Raw genomic sequence first — 15,255 nt, 5'->3', positions numbered from 1 at the left:
TGTGTTCAAACACTTCAAAATTCCTAAAGACATGCGAGATGATGATCCAACCACATATTACCCACTGTCATGCATCTGAAAAGCTCTCGAAACCAAAGTTATTGTTTAACATGTATCCGTGTCAGATCCTTTGATATTTATTACCAAATATAATTTTTCAATCTCTTTCCAAAATAGACAGTTTTGTCACAGCTCCAGCAAATCACCTTCATTTGTTTATACGAATAAACCTGATTATAACAATTACCGCTTCATCATTGTTACCGGGGAACCTTTCATATCTCGCCACATTAGCAGTAAACTTATCAACAACTTCATTAACCTTCGACTTAAGCCTCTCCGAAAAGCCACTATACTTATTCATTAAAACCCCATCATGTACTCACCTACATCCTGTAACAATAATTGTCACACCAACTACTGGGAATTAGCAATCAGTATTTTGAATTTCGCGACAATTTTACGTCAAAAGTTATACATATAACGTCTATCTCCTAGACTTACATACTTCGAATGTGAATTTTCTGAAAAACATCCCAAACTATGAATTAGTTCTCCGAAATTGGAAAAATGCTGATGAAGCAGCAAAAACTATAAACGACTTTAACAGTCAAAAGTTTGATGATAAAGAACAGTATGGTGGTAAAGCTGAGAAAAAGAGAAGGTTTGAAACTGGAAAACGGATTGAGCAGACCATGAAGGAGGCTGTGGACAAATCACAAAGACTAAAGCTGCCTTCAAAGGATCCAAATGATTCAGTGTCTACTGAAATCATTAGCAAACAACTTACTTCTTATTCTAAACCTTCACAGACAAATCTTCTTCATCATCCATATTATCGTATCTTTTATTATAATATCTTCGATATTCCTGAAGATATTTTCACAACTATTCTTATCCGAAATCTTTTATCTCTTCGCAATATCTGCGTTACAACATAAAAAGAAACTTTGTTAGTTTCTAAATTCTAAAAAAAAAAAAAATTTTGAATTCAAAATAGGAATGTTTTTGAAGTAGTGTTGGGAATTGAAGCACGAGTTAGTATAATATAATGACACTTGATCAACGTGATTATATTACAGTAAGTCATGCTGAGTTTCTAATGGAACGTGATGATTCACAGAACATACCGTCATCATGTACTGTTTACACGACTCTTACATTCTACCCGATTTTCAAACATATTAAGAACATATCATCTTGATAGCTCTATATTTTCGGATATTCTGGTAATTTGCCAAATCAAGATCGTACCATTAAGATTTTCTTCTTGGAACATTAACTATGTTCATCCAAAAATTCTTATCTATGAATTCTGGACCATTATCCGCTTGACTTAAGGTCGGGAAGAGAAAACGAAAGCATGAAGCTCCGAAATATAATGGAGAATATAAAGCCCGATAACAATCTCGAAATTACAAACCGTGTATATCAATGCGTATAGCAATATAAAGACACAGGAGAATAAAAAACACAATAACCCCAAGGTAATGGTAGAAGAAAATAACTTCCTCCGGTGGTAGATGAAAAAGAAGAATGACAGATATGAAAGTTAAGAGTATATCAAGAATCAATACTGGATGAAGCATATTAACGAATGCTTTAAAGTATGAATTGGGGAGAAAGACTAGAAGGTGTGAGCTGTGGAAATAAAGAAACGAAGGGGGTGGAATTATAGTAAAATATCAGACAGAGAAATCGAGACAGATTATCGCATTTAATCCAAGAAGATCCTGATTTCCTTAATCGCCGAAGAACCAAATCTTATTGCAAAGATTTTATTTAAATCCCATGAATTCCAAAAATCAATCATAACTACGTCATCGGTTAAAACGAATATACGTTTACTCATTTCACTCTCTTGCGATAGCTTCACTTATACTCTTCGCGTAATCAAATTGTTTTATCTATATTACTCAATGATGATAAAACTCTATTTATCAACTCATATTCGTCATGAAAACATTTTTATAGTTAGCCATGACGACCTCGATCAAATTTCGGGACGAAATTTCTTTAACGGGTAGGTACTGTGACGACCCGGAAATTTCCGACCAAATTTAAACTTAACCTTTATATGTTTCCGACACGATAAGCAGAATTTGTAATGTTGAATCTCAAAAAGTTTGGAACTACATTTACGTAATCAATTACCCTTTGACCGTGTTCGACGATTCACGAACAATTATGTGTATATAGATATGTATATATAATATATAATATTAACTGAAAATATTAACAAAGTATTAGATATATGATACTTTACATGAACATATTTGTATCGATATATTTATCGACAGAATTAAGAGATAATATCAAATAATTGAATTATCAGATACATTATGATATGATTACGGGCCTATGTTATGAGGTCCACTGTGATTTAAGAAATCTATTCTTTTTGACAACTCAATACTTAACCAGTATGATAAAGATAATGATATTTATATTTTATTTTATTAAATATATAAAATGATTTAAATTAATATTATATATATTTTTTTATACGCGTATTATATGTACATAGTTTTATACTTTTACTATACTTTAACTTTACCTTTACTTTACTTTTACTTTACTTTAACTTTAATAATTCACTTTAATAATTCATACTTTAATAATTCACTTTAATAATTCATACTTTAATAATTCACTTTAATAATTCATACTTTAATAATTCACTTCAATAATTCATACTTTAATAATTCACTTTAATAATTCATACTTTAATAATTCACTTTAATAATTCAAAAATCTATTATAAATAGAATTCAATAGGTTTCATTATTTCATAGAAACTTGAAAATATATTTCTCTAAACTCTCTCAATTGAATTACATATATATATATATATATATATATATATATATATATATATATATATATATATATATTTACTTAGTATTATTTCAAGATATTATTAGTATACATAAAATACTACGACGGAGTTATATTCAGATGATTTCAAAATAAGTTTTCAAATGGGATAGAGTTAAGGAAATTATGGGTTATAGCTATGAAGGTTATGGGTATTGATCGAGGGTATTGCTCGTGAGGTCAACCTAACGTTTATCATTTTCGTTGCGTCTACGTACTTTCCTGCAATATTGAATCACAATATTGATACGTGAGCATTCATATCTTATCTTTTATATATTAATAGTGTATCCCTGACTAGTGCTCGAGTATATATGATTATGCATGTTTGTATGCTTAGTTTCGTCGTTAAATAGTTTATGATAAATCACGAATTTGATACATATGCTACTGAGATAAGTTATATGATATGCATGTCGTTGAAAAGATGAAGAAAAAAATTAATAACTTTTCATTTAGAAATCGTGTGGTTTCGATGAACGGATTAAAAGATATGGTCAACTGAATTATCATTAATTTTAATATTATTATTAAAATGATTATTATAACTGTTATCAGTTGATGTTATTGCTAAAATTATCTTTATTACTAAAAATTAATATTTTTATTGAAACTATCATTTTATTATTTTTATCATTATCATTATTATCAATATTATTTTATCAAATAAATATGCGTACAAAGATATTTTTACCACACGTAATGTAATTACATTAATAATACATACCACTATATTTTTATGATATTAAGTGAATTTTATAAATTTTATTACTTGAGATATATAAAAGTATATTTTTATCATATATGAATTTTAATATAAATTTTTCTTTATTAATAAATGACTTGTATTATTTAGTATAATAAGATCTGATAAATATATTTAAATATATAAAACTACTATATATAAGTTATATAATAAACATGTATAGATTTTGGAAGTCATTTTGGGTCAAGTTGACTTTTGTTGACTTTTGCATGTCGGTCTCGAGCATTAGGATTGTGATACACTACGACTTGACCTAAATTGTTACACAGATATTGACCAACATATAAATATATATACTTAATATAGGTTCGTGAATCCGAGACAAACCCTGCACTTGTTCAGTGCCGTCATATACATAATTGCTACGAAATACAGTATTGTGAGTTTCATTTGCTCCCTTTTTATATATATTTTTGGGCTGAGAATACATGCGCTGATTTATAAATGTTTTACGAAATAGGCACAAGTACTAAAACTAATTCTATGTGGGTTTAAACCAGAAATATACCCTTAGCTTGGTAACATTAAACTACTTGTCTATGTACGGTAGGCGCGAATCCTAAAGATAGATCTATTGGGTCTGACAAACCCCATCTTGACTATGGGATGCTTTAGTACTTCGAGGTTATTTTAAACACACCTGATCTGGTGTACTTCAGAGGGTAAAACATGAACGTTAAGGCTTGTTACCGGGTGCCTACAACTTATAAAATACTTTTATACACTTGCGAGTGTACGGATATTTATAGAAACTGAAATCTTGTGGTCTATTACTATTACGGAAATGATGGATTATGATAAACTAATGAACTCACCAACCTTTTGGTTGACACTTTAAAGCATGTTTATTCTCAGGTATTAAAGAAATCTTCCGCTGTGCATTAGCTCATTTTAAGGATATTACTTGGAGTCATTCAAGACATACTTTGAAAGACGTTGCATTCGAGTCGTTGAGTTCATCAAGATTAATATTAAGTCAATTATAGTTGGATGTAATATAAAATGGTATGCATGCCATCAATTTTTGATGTAAAGAAAGTTTGTCTTTTAAAAACGAATGCAATGTTTGTAAAACGTATCATATAGAGGTCAAATACCTCGCGATGTAATCAACTATTGTGAATCGTTTATAATGTATATGAACGGGTCCTTTCATATAATACATAAATAAAATATATATACACTATATATATATATATATATATATATATATATATATATATATATATATATATATATATATATATATATATATATATATATACATTTTATCTACAAACAATTGTTCGTGAATCGTCGGGAACAGTCAAAGGTTATCTGAAACCATGTAAGCAGTTCAAAAATTTCGTGACTCAATATTATAGACTTTGTTTATCGTGTCGGAATCATATAAAGATTAAGTTTAAATTTGGTCGGAAATTTTCCGGGTCGTCACAGTACCTACCCGTTAAAGAAATTTCGTCCCGAAATTTGAGTGTGGTCGTCATGGTTAACAATAAAAATGTTTTCATGACGAATATGAGTTGATAAATAGAGTTTTATCATTATTGATTAATATAGACAAAACGATTTGATTATGTGAAGCGTACCAGTGAAGCTGTCACAAAAGATTGAGATAGAGATTTAACGGTCCCAAAATCATGTTATTTTAGACTAAGAATCTATTTAAACTTAACATCAAAGCAAAATCTTTCATTCAAATTAAGGTGGGTTCATTTACACCCTCAAGTTCTCATGGTCAGGTTTTTTGAGCGTTAAATCATGTGCAAATTAATTAATGGGAAAGTACAAATACACATTTTGTTTGTTTGACATGTTTATGAAACGACTTCTAAGAGTTCATGGCATATTCAAAGTACATATATCCATGTTATAATGCAGGTATTCATAACAAAAATCAATTATCTCTTATGTCTTATACAATCAAGAATAATACATACGCCTTGTGTGCAAGTTAAAGATCAAAATGGAAATACATACGCTTTAGCTACCTCTCATGAGAAGTCGATCGACTGTAATCACAATTCAGCCATCAATGTTGAGTGTATTCAAATGGGACGGTTGATATGGCTAAAACGGACGGTTTTATTTCGTGCGATGTCGTTAGGTCGTAACGCGTCAAAGTCAGCCACCAAGAGGGAGGGTACTTGTTTTAAATTTATATTTAGCGGTGCATAAATCATACTACTCCTTATTATGAGTAAGGGAAGTATGACCTAGAGTCGTATTTTTGAGATATCAGTAGAATCGAACATATATCTAAAACTTAAGATAATTCTAAGGTGCATGAGTAGTGGTTGATTACCTAATTTCGAGTTTCCTAAATAAAGTAAAGTAAATGCGATAAAATTTGCAATTCAGATAAGGCTAAAACAAGTGCATGTTATGATTTCATCAGTTACTTTGCCGGTATTATGGAGTGCTGGCTCATGGATAGGCAGTGACCTTGTATTTACTACACTAGTCCTAAACGCCCCTGTCATAAGACATGTCACTGGGTAATGCGATAGGCTTGAAGATTCTGAATAGACAGCAACGTCCCTTACCCCCGACGCCCGTGCAGTCTGACTACAGGCATACACGTTCAGACAGCTCATCCAATTGAGCGACTCGGTTGGGTGACGTATTAACATTCCGAAATGGTCTAAACTTTCTTAAGTATAATAGAATACATGGTTTTCCATATCCAAGAGACGTGATGTGTCTCGATACTTTCGTTAATGATTGGTTTTAAAAGATAGTTGGGCCCTTAAAAGAGTTCAACCATAAAGAACACCATGGCCAAGTCAAACTGACTTCCATGAATATGTTCGGTTATCCTAACGGTCCAATCCTTTATGTGTTCGAACAAACAGTTCCTTAGTTAACCAAGAATCCCTCAAGCGGGGTGCAATGCTTGAGACCGCGTTATGGTGAAGTGTACTAGTCAACACTAACCGTGTTCCATGGCCTTACTTAGCAGAGGTACAGTTTACTACAACCGTTGTGCTTCAGCGTGCACGTACGAAGTTTATATGCTTGGTGACTACACTAGCATGGTCTAAGACCGACAATGTACTAGGGGTCTAGTTAGATGTTTCACTATGAAAGAGTCTTCAGTCGGAATCCAAGTCTCGGTGGACTTACTACAACCGGTGTGCCTCAGTCAAACTCACATTGTATCCGATAGACTTCTCTTACCAAGGGGTAACACAGATAGTGTACTCTTAATCGGGGTTCGCGACTTCCCAATAACAGAGCTAATAACTACGTTATATTAGTTGGAAAAGCGATTGAGTTCAAAGCATAATCGAAAAGCATTTTGACAATATACACAAACCATAATATAATTTCGGCATTATAACTGATTACGTCATAACATAAACTAAAGATAACTACTCGCTAATCATGGCAATAATATCACAAAGCATAATAATGGGAGACATTATATAAAGACAAGGGATAGAAATACCAGTAGCTTAAACGAGTTTCGAATACAAAAGTGACAACTTCAAGACTCCAGACCGCTCCTAATACAATCTTCGGTGTTCTTCTCCGGGTACTAGGTATCCCGCACGGAGTCGAAGACCTTGAAAGCATGACTAATATTGTACAAGAGAGAGAAAAAAGTGAATTGAAGTGTGTGTTTGAAATGAATGACAAAGGCCCTTTAAATAAGTTAGAATTTTGCCTGCAAATGGCTGGCAGGACGTTTGGAAGGCCGTTTGGCAGACCGTTTGCAGGGGCCGTTTGCCAGGGCAAGCCGTTTGCAGGGGCCGTTTACTCGAGCCGTTTGGTAGGCCGTTTTTGAGCCAGGCAGGCTGTTTGGCAGGCTGTTTGGCAGGCCGTTTGGCAGGCCGTTTGGCTTGCCTGGTTCCCTGGATCGTAACTTGATTTCTTGTCTTTCACCGTTTTCGCTCTAGAATCTTCGTTTTAGCTCCGATTCTCTTGATTCTTTTTGCACCGTCTTCGTAATTACTTGTTCTTCAATATTGACCGACGAAGCGGGTATTTTGGCGATAAAGTTTGAAACTTTATTGTTTTTGGGCTTAATACCGAGATGTAAACGTGACTTTTTAGCCGATATCAACGGTTCTTTCTCGAGTACCGAACCGAAAATCATGGAACCGAACCGATCCGAACCGGACCGAACCGACATTATTTGGTACGGTCCTCGGTACGACTTATTTCATTAATATGGGACTTGAGACGGAACCGAACCGAATTAATTTGGGACGGAACCGTACCATGCACAGGCCTAGTATGGATGATGCCGATACTACGTGTAACAAAAATAACAATTATGTAAACTTTTACGTTAAATTTGTAAAAAGGTAAATTTGTGTTACCCGGTAATTAGATTTTCTGGCTCCGCCTAACAAGGACTCTCGAACTGGATTGAGAACGCATAAACCCCAGCGTTTTGTTTTCGTTCCAAGTCGTAGGCAGAATATGGTGGAACAAGAAAATATCAAAATCATCGAAATTGGGGCAGTTCCATCAGCTCAAGACTTCACTATGCAAATTGAACCCAAAAATGTCCCTGCTGTAATCACTCCATGTATCTATATCTATTTCTATCCTAAATGCTATGATTTCACCGAATTTAAATCATTAATCAGCAGTATTTCATTAATTAGGTTTTTCGTGAATGCATCTACGATTGGAAGGCTTTTAGTACGTGGAATCCGTCTACCGGTGGTCTTGATCACTTACAGGTTTGTTATTAAGCTAGTGATCTCCGTTTAGGGTTTTAACAAAAAAATTGAAGACGTGTTTCTTATTCATTTCTAAGTTTGAGAGTTTACAATACACAACGTCCTCAGCCATGGATCATTATTGGATCATTATTTTGAGTTTTGATCAAACAGGACCTCATGTAGATCAGTAGACGAGTGTCATTGGTCAAGTTATGTTGCCAAATTGTTGGTAATTTTAGTGTCATCTAACATTCATTTTAGTTATTTGGGATTTACTTGAATGCAAGAGTTAGTTAGTTATACTTAACAACGGGTTCGGAGACTGTGGAGTACATGCCCGTAAGAGTTGGCTACTAACTGTCGTGCAAATTGCGGGGTCCAAGGGGCAGCGCCCCGAAACCTCAACCGAAAAGACACTAAACGTTTTAAAGAAAATGTGTCTTCCAACAGTTTTTCCCGCTTAAAATGAAGACTTATGTCTCTTCAATAAACTGCCAAAAACTGATTACATATTCGGTTTTTAACAGTTTTCTGCATTCACTCTAAACACACAGAAACATACAGATTCTCTCATACGTGATTTTGATTTCTTTTTGCCTGGAAACAAAATCATTCTTTTCTTATTCCAATTAGGATTTCGTGTAAACCCAAGGCTTGTGAGGGGCGAAATACTTAATTAGGAAAGTGTTTCACAATTCAGGAACCAATCCAGATTGTCTGTTTCATACCCGTTTTCTTACACAAATCTGGTTATGGCATGCTAGCAAATTAGCACAAGATTAATTGTAAGCTCAAATTTTTTATTTTCTAATTCTATATACGGTTATATAGGAATTAGCGGGTTCGTCAACAGTGGAAGTTATGCTGTCCAAGTCTGCACCAGTCTTTTATGGTGACATTCGAAACCATGAGAGGGTATTTTCTATTTTTCTATCTGTATTTTGTATGAGTTTTACAAGATTTAGTTAAATATGAAGGTTATGCTTTCACTTATTCTATTTATCATGTTTATCTAATAGGTGCAGTTACCTTTCTTTAACTTTATTCGATGCTGCAAGGATTTTTCTTTGCAGGGGAAGGAAGGTCACGCTCCTTGCTCTAGTACAGAGAAGGTTTTACCAACTAGCGTTGAAACCGAGCAAGATGATCTGTTAGTTGGAGATGCGTCTCGTCAAATTTATTTAGCACAGGTAGCAATTTACTACAATATTGAATGATGATTTTTTTTTTTTTTTTTTGTTTACTTTAGCTTTTGTATTTGTGTTTTGAAACTGATTTTTGCGATAATCAGTCAATGCTCCTGATTATCTGATAGTATAAGTCATAGATAATTTGAACTAACTATACTCTCATAGTATTTTCTATTCTCACAAGAATGTTCTTCGTGATCTCTTTATACAATAACTTTATAAAGTTATTCAGAATTTTCCATACGCCCAAACAACTGATTGTTTAAACTTCTAACATCAATATCACATTCTTTTCTATTCTATCTCTTATATCTTGTTTAATTATATCTAATTCTGATTACATGATCAATCTAAAATGCATTTGCAAATGAAACACCCCCTTAGTGTTCAAACTTCAGAGGTCTTGATGATACACTGTTTCAGTAATGTTCTACTGTAATTTAGATAATGGATCTTCTTAATTAGTTTGACCGGGGGATGTATTCATATAATATACTGATGTAGGTACCAATTATGAATATCGAGAAAGAAGAGCGTGTTCAGTTACGAAGTCTTATAGAAGAAATTCAGACGGTATGTAGACCCTTATTTCCCTGACAGTATTGCCACTATATATCCTCATTTTTTGACATTTTGGGACGCTTGTTCATATTTTACAGCCTCTGTTTTTAGAGACAAAGACGTTGACATCTATCAATCTATGGATGAATGGTGCTCAAACAAGATCAAGCACTCATTATGACCCACATCATAACCTTCTTTGTGTGGTATCTGGAAGCAAACAAGGTGTACTGGTTTCTTCAGTTATATAGGCCAACACTTTTTTTGTTATCATTATTTATAAACATTTAACGTTTACCAAGGAAATGTCGCTTGAATATATTAATTGATTTTCTCTAAGATAATATTTTAAACTTGTCAAGTGACTTAACATATTCAGGCTATTTGTAACATGTACTACCATATTCTTGACAAAATAAATACTCTTCTTATAACCATTTGTAAGGTTATGAAGTGTGGATACAACACTTTAAGGTTTTTTTTTCCCTTTCTTGTTTTGTAATGTTTTTTTTTGTTTTCGTTTAGTTGACCTGTGGCCCCCTTCGTCCAGTCCCTTTTTGTATCCGATGCCTTTGTATGGCGAGGCTTCAAACCACAGGTATTACTATCTGTACATGTCAGAGAATATTCTTGTTCTTTTACTTTACTAAATTACGAAGTAAAAGAACTACTAGGTAAGTTTTAGTTCCTGTAGAGGTGGAAATTTTGACCCACTTTCTTATACGTGGGGTCGATTTGGGTTGTTTTTTTTTATCTGGTAAAATGGGTCAAATCAAGAAATTTAGCTAAAAGGGGAGCACTCAAACGGGTCAATCTAGGTTAAATTTTCTCAAAGTCTATTATATTTTGTCCAATCTGTTAAACCATTTGATTTAAACATTTTGTTCACAGTTGTAATAGTATCTTTTTGTAACCGTTAGCAACATATCCGACAACATATGTGGGCAGGTCAACCTGACCCGGGTCGTTCAACCTCCACTATAAAACATGCGTTCAACCAAACTCATGTTGATCTTTTACTACCCAACCCACCCACCCACCCACCCACCTCGTTCATATTTCCATCATGAAGTACCAGAATAAAACTTGGTGTTTAATCCATTTGTGTTCTTCCAGTGGTGTTCCCATAGATGAACACGATCCATCTCTTCATCCAAGAGCAGAACACAGAAGAAAGTATTCGCAAAGGGTGACTCTAAATGCAGGCGATGCACTTTTCATTCCCGAAGGGTGGTAAGATTTACAATTTCTTGCATTCCATTCCTAAACCTAGTAGCAGGCACCATTTTTATGCATGAATTAAGATCTATAGGGGATGCAGGTCTCAAAGTCACACACAATATAATACGTAGTAGTTCATTAGATACTTTTTTTATTTGGCTTTCACTTTTCAACACTGCTGTAATCTTATTAACAATATGTTTGCCAAATTAGTGATGATAAAATAGTATGCATTGGTTTCAATAATCTCTTACCTTAATTATTCATGAGGAATTACATAGTCATTTCATTTTTATTGGCGCTGAGCTTATGTATTTTAATTATATATCTTATATACCTTCTATACTCAGGTTTCACCAAGTTGACAGTGAAAGTTTAACGATTGCTGTTAATTTCTGGTGGCAGTCTGAAATTATGTCTGGCATGTTGGAACATATGGATTCATATTATCTGCGCAGAATATTGAAAAGGTTTTTTTATTTCTCTTCCATTTTGTTTCTTGAAGTTCAGTATTAACATCATACAGAAACTGATATTAACCGTTCAATGTTTCATGTCTATATCAAACTGGTAATCTTCAAGACTGACTGACAAAGAAATGGTATACCCTTCTTTTTAAGTATTATGTATTTTGCACCGTGTGGAACTTTCAATGATTATTAGTTTCACTGTACGTAGCTACTACCCTGTATTATTCAAGGGTAGATATATTATATTTCAGTCATTTTTTATGGCTCAAAAACCTTACTCGAGCTTTTATCTACTTTCATGATTTGGACAGAATCAGATGTTGCGCAAGACTTCTCCTTGCACGAGTAATAAATCTTCTTATGAACAACCAGGTTAGTAAATATAAGTATACTTTATTTAATCCCATGGGTTGCACTTGGTTCGCATAATTAATGATTATCGGATGAAATGGAATTGAAATCTGAAAGAGTTGTAATATATAATGTAACACTTTTGGTTGTCAATTTGGGACGGAGTTTGAATCTGATCTCTGAACATAATCATTTTGGTAAAAAATCTAACAATGGAATCGGAATGTATGGTAAATGACTTAATTACCTTTTTATATTTTATGAATAACTTGCCTATAAATTTTTTGATTATTTAATTTTGTGAATTAATCTGATATTCATTTTATCTCTACCTTTTGGTTTTATTTATTGTCAATTATCAATTATCAAATACTGTTGTGATTCGTTAAGCAGACGATCATATTAAGGTTTCTGGTGGAAATAACTCGAGTGATGGGAATCTGCTTCATGATCTGGAGCCTTCTGCTCTCATATCTCTTCACGAACTTGTTTCTTTGGTCCATGATCGTGTCAATGCAGCCGATTTGAATACTCCAGTTAATTCGGCTTCTGATGTAGTGACATCAGAGCCCAAGGAAATCGTGATATCAGAATTGTATAATTTGGAGGAGGACCCAGTTGCTGATATTTTATGGGCTCTTGAACCACTTAATCTGCAGAAAATGTTCCTTGCCATGGTGGTGAGTCCACACTTTTATCATATCTGTCAACATTTCTCTATCAGTTTATAGCTGGTTTTCGTCATCTGAATAATCATTTCTTCATAAACTGGAAGATTTTACATAGAAAATGGAAGATTCAGTTTATTTGGCCTTCGATCATTTCATTTAATACTGTCCTTTAATAGCATCACTTCCCAAGAACTTTGGAGGCTTTAGTACTGCACTTGGTTTCACCTGTAGGAGCTGAAGTCCTTACGAGAAAATTTGATGAGATGGATCAGCTAAACACTGAAGATGACAGGTATATATTTGTAGTATCTTGAATTTAGTTATATGCGTGTGCGCGCGCACACACACACACAAGAGTCGAAAAAAGAGTTGCTAAGCGAGGATTTAGGACTATGTTTTGTTTCTGCTGTTTTTCAGGAATGAATTCTACCGTGCATTTTATGGTGTATTTGATGACCAATTTGCTGTAATGGATGCACTTCTTAACGGAAAGGAGTTATTTTCATGCAAGGTATGAAAGGCCTTCTTATCATCCTCTTATTTGTTTTGTTATTGTTCTTTTAGAGGCAAAAATGTGTTTTCTTTGAGTTAAAAAAGAAAATTAATAAATAAATTAAGAGGTTTCAACTTGCTAGAAACATTGCAGAGTTACTTTTTAATGTCACTTGAACTGTTATTAACCAGTTACTTCAAAAAGAGTCTGCATTTGTAGTTGGTGGAGACATATTATTAGTCTAAGTTAGAGAGGTCCTTTTGCACATCAATTTTGCTATTGACTTGATATATATTTCTTTTAGTTCATAAGTCTTTCAATTCTATACTCTTTCTGGTTACTGTATTTAACTGGTGTATCTCATTTATTGCTCGACTCATGTTCATTGTGTTCAAGTACATATATTCATGCATTTATTTTCATAGTAATTAAAAATAAGTTCAGAACCCATAATCATCCAAACCAAAGGCAGTATGTGATTAAGAGACTTCTTTCTACAACTTGGAACATACTTTAACATGCTTTGATAAATTGCGACAGGCTTTTAAGAACGTTATGGACAAATTTTTGGGAGTTAAAGTTGAATGATGGGATACATTGGTGGAGTAAGACATACCGAGGCTGGTATCAAGAATTTGGCCATCTCTAATATTGTCAGTATGTAAAGTATACTTGAAGGTGTGCGGTTTTTTTCCTATAGTACCCTTCACGCGTAATATAATTTTTGTATTATAATTGAACTTTCTGTGCTTTTAGCCTTCTTATTCTTTGAACTATCTGTTGATCATGTTGGTAGAGGCCAAAGGTGGAATCTAATTCTGGGTACATCATCAAAATGATATTCTAAATTGCTTTTTAGTTCCCTGTTCCTTAAGTTACTGTATTTGATAAGTGGTTATTTTCTTTAAGACTCCTATCCAGTCTAATTAATATTGTTAATTGAATACGCTTTATCTAAAATGAAGACTTGTGATCCACATCATTTCGTTAAGTTAATACAAGCACCCTCTAACGATCCAGACATCAAGTGACAAAACTAACAGATTTTGACTAGAACCCTTTTGGACCATTACTCACCCTTTTCTTATTGCAACTACTTGGTGTACCCCATATAGGAACTGATATCGATTATCAGCTACAGGCTAGAAAAACTTAACCTAAACCTCATGCATAACTTAACCTAAAACACTTCTTCTTAAACTAAGACACTATTTAACGCAACGTTATAGGGTGTTTTTTTGGCTCCATCACGTCACCATCATGCCACAATGCTGTGTGACAAGCTGAACTTTTTGTTGGCGTGATGAGAGCATCACGAGAAGAAAAAGCTATGTGATGGGGAGTCGACCAATGAGAATTAAGGAAATAATATATCTACCAATCAAATTAATACCTATACCCCATTACCATAACTCCATCACATTATCACATCATCACATTACCACATCAACACTATACTTCACAAAAACAACTCATCACACTATCACACCATCACCATTAATAATAGTCTATCACATCGTGCAAGTTTCTCTATCTTGAAAATCGTGCAAGTTTTTTTTCTCATATCTAAAACTCTCTGTCTCTTTGCCTTAATAATAGTCTAAATTCTATCACATCGTGCAAGTTCATCTATCTTGAAAATCGTGCAAGTTCTTTTTCTTAGATCTAAAACTCTCTGGCTCTTTACCTCTATTTTATCTTTTTCTTTTTTACCCTTCATTAATTTTCCTACAGACTACATATAAGTTACTCACTAATCACAGCTACTCTCTCTCTCTCTCTCTCTCTCTCTCTCTCTCTCTCTCTCTCTCTCTCTCTCTCTCTCTCTCTCTCCCCCTAAAAACGCTCTCAACCTAAAATAAAAAAACCCTAGATCTTGAAACCTCGTTGGTTTGTAGTCGTTTGGTTTTCAGGCCGTCTCCGGCCACCGGCATCTCGCCGGTGGTCCGGATTTACTGTTTTTATGTGCTAATAAG

The 15,255-nt window shown here is 33.7% G+C and overlaps 1 protein-coding gene across 4 annotated transcripts; it reads left to right on the top strand.

Moving 5' to 3' along the window:
• The first annotated feature begins 8,011 nt into the window (after positions 1-8,011).
• On the top strand, positions 8,012-14,137 carry LOC139876046 (lysine-specific demethylase JMJ31). 4 transcript variants are annotated; one of them, XR_011767972.1, is made up of 15 exons: positions 8,012-8,170; positions 8,263-8,340; positions 9,154-9,237; positions 9,342-9,512; positions 10,017-10,085; positions 10,172-10,298; positions 10,599-10,671; positions 11,190-11,306; positions 11,645-11,764; positions 11,877-11,895; positions 12,076-12,136; positions 12,509-12,795; positions 13,018-13,078; positions 13,204-13,297; positions 13,820-13,857. XR_011767972.1 is itself a non-coding variant. In XM_071863357.1 (15 exons), exons 1-15 carry the CDS (start codon positions 8,075-8,077, stop codon positions 13,865-13,867), a joined length of 1,506 nt encoding a protein of 501 aa, XP_071719458.1. In that variant the 5' UTR covers positions 8,012-8,074; the 3' UTR covers positions 13,868-14,137. The 4 variants fall into 4 exon arrangements, 3 of the variants coding, with proteins under 3 accessions (XP_071719458.1, XP_071719455.1, XP_071719448.1); XM_071863357.1 differs by having other exon boundaries at positions 9,396-9,512; positions 12,963-13,078; positions 13,820-14,137; XM_071863354.1 differs by having other exon boundaries at positions 9,381-9,512; positions 12,963-13,078; positions 13,820-14,137.
• The last annotated feature ends 1,118 nt before the right edge of the window (positions 14,138-15,255 follow it).

The sequence above is a fragment of the Rutidosis leptorrhynchoides genome, chromosome 1, assembly GCF_046630445.1.
Source record: "Rutidosis leptorrhynchoides isolate AG116_Rl617_1_P2 chromosome 1, CSIRO_AGI_Rlap_v1, whole genome shotgun sequence".
NCBI classification, from domain to species: domain Eukaryota; kingdom Viridiplantae; phylum Streptophyta; class Magnoliopsida; order Asterales; family Asteraceae; genus Rutidosis; species Rutidosis leptorrhynchoides.
The sequence above is the reverse complement of the archived record's forward strand: the minus strand, read 5'-3'. Positions and strand labels throughout refer to the sequence as shown.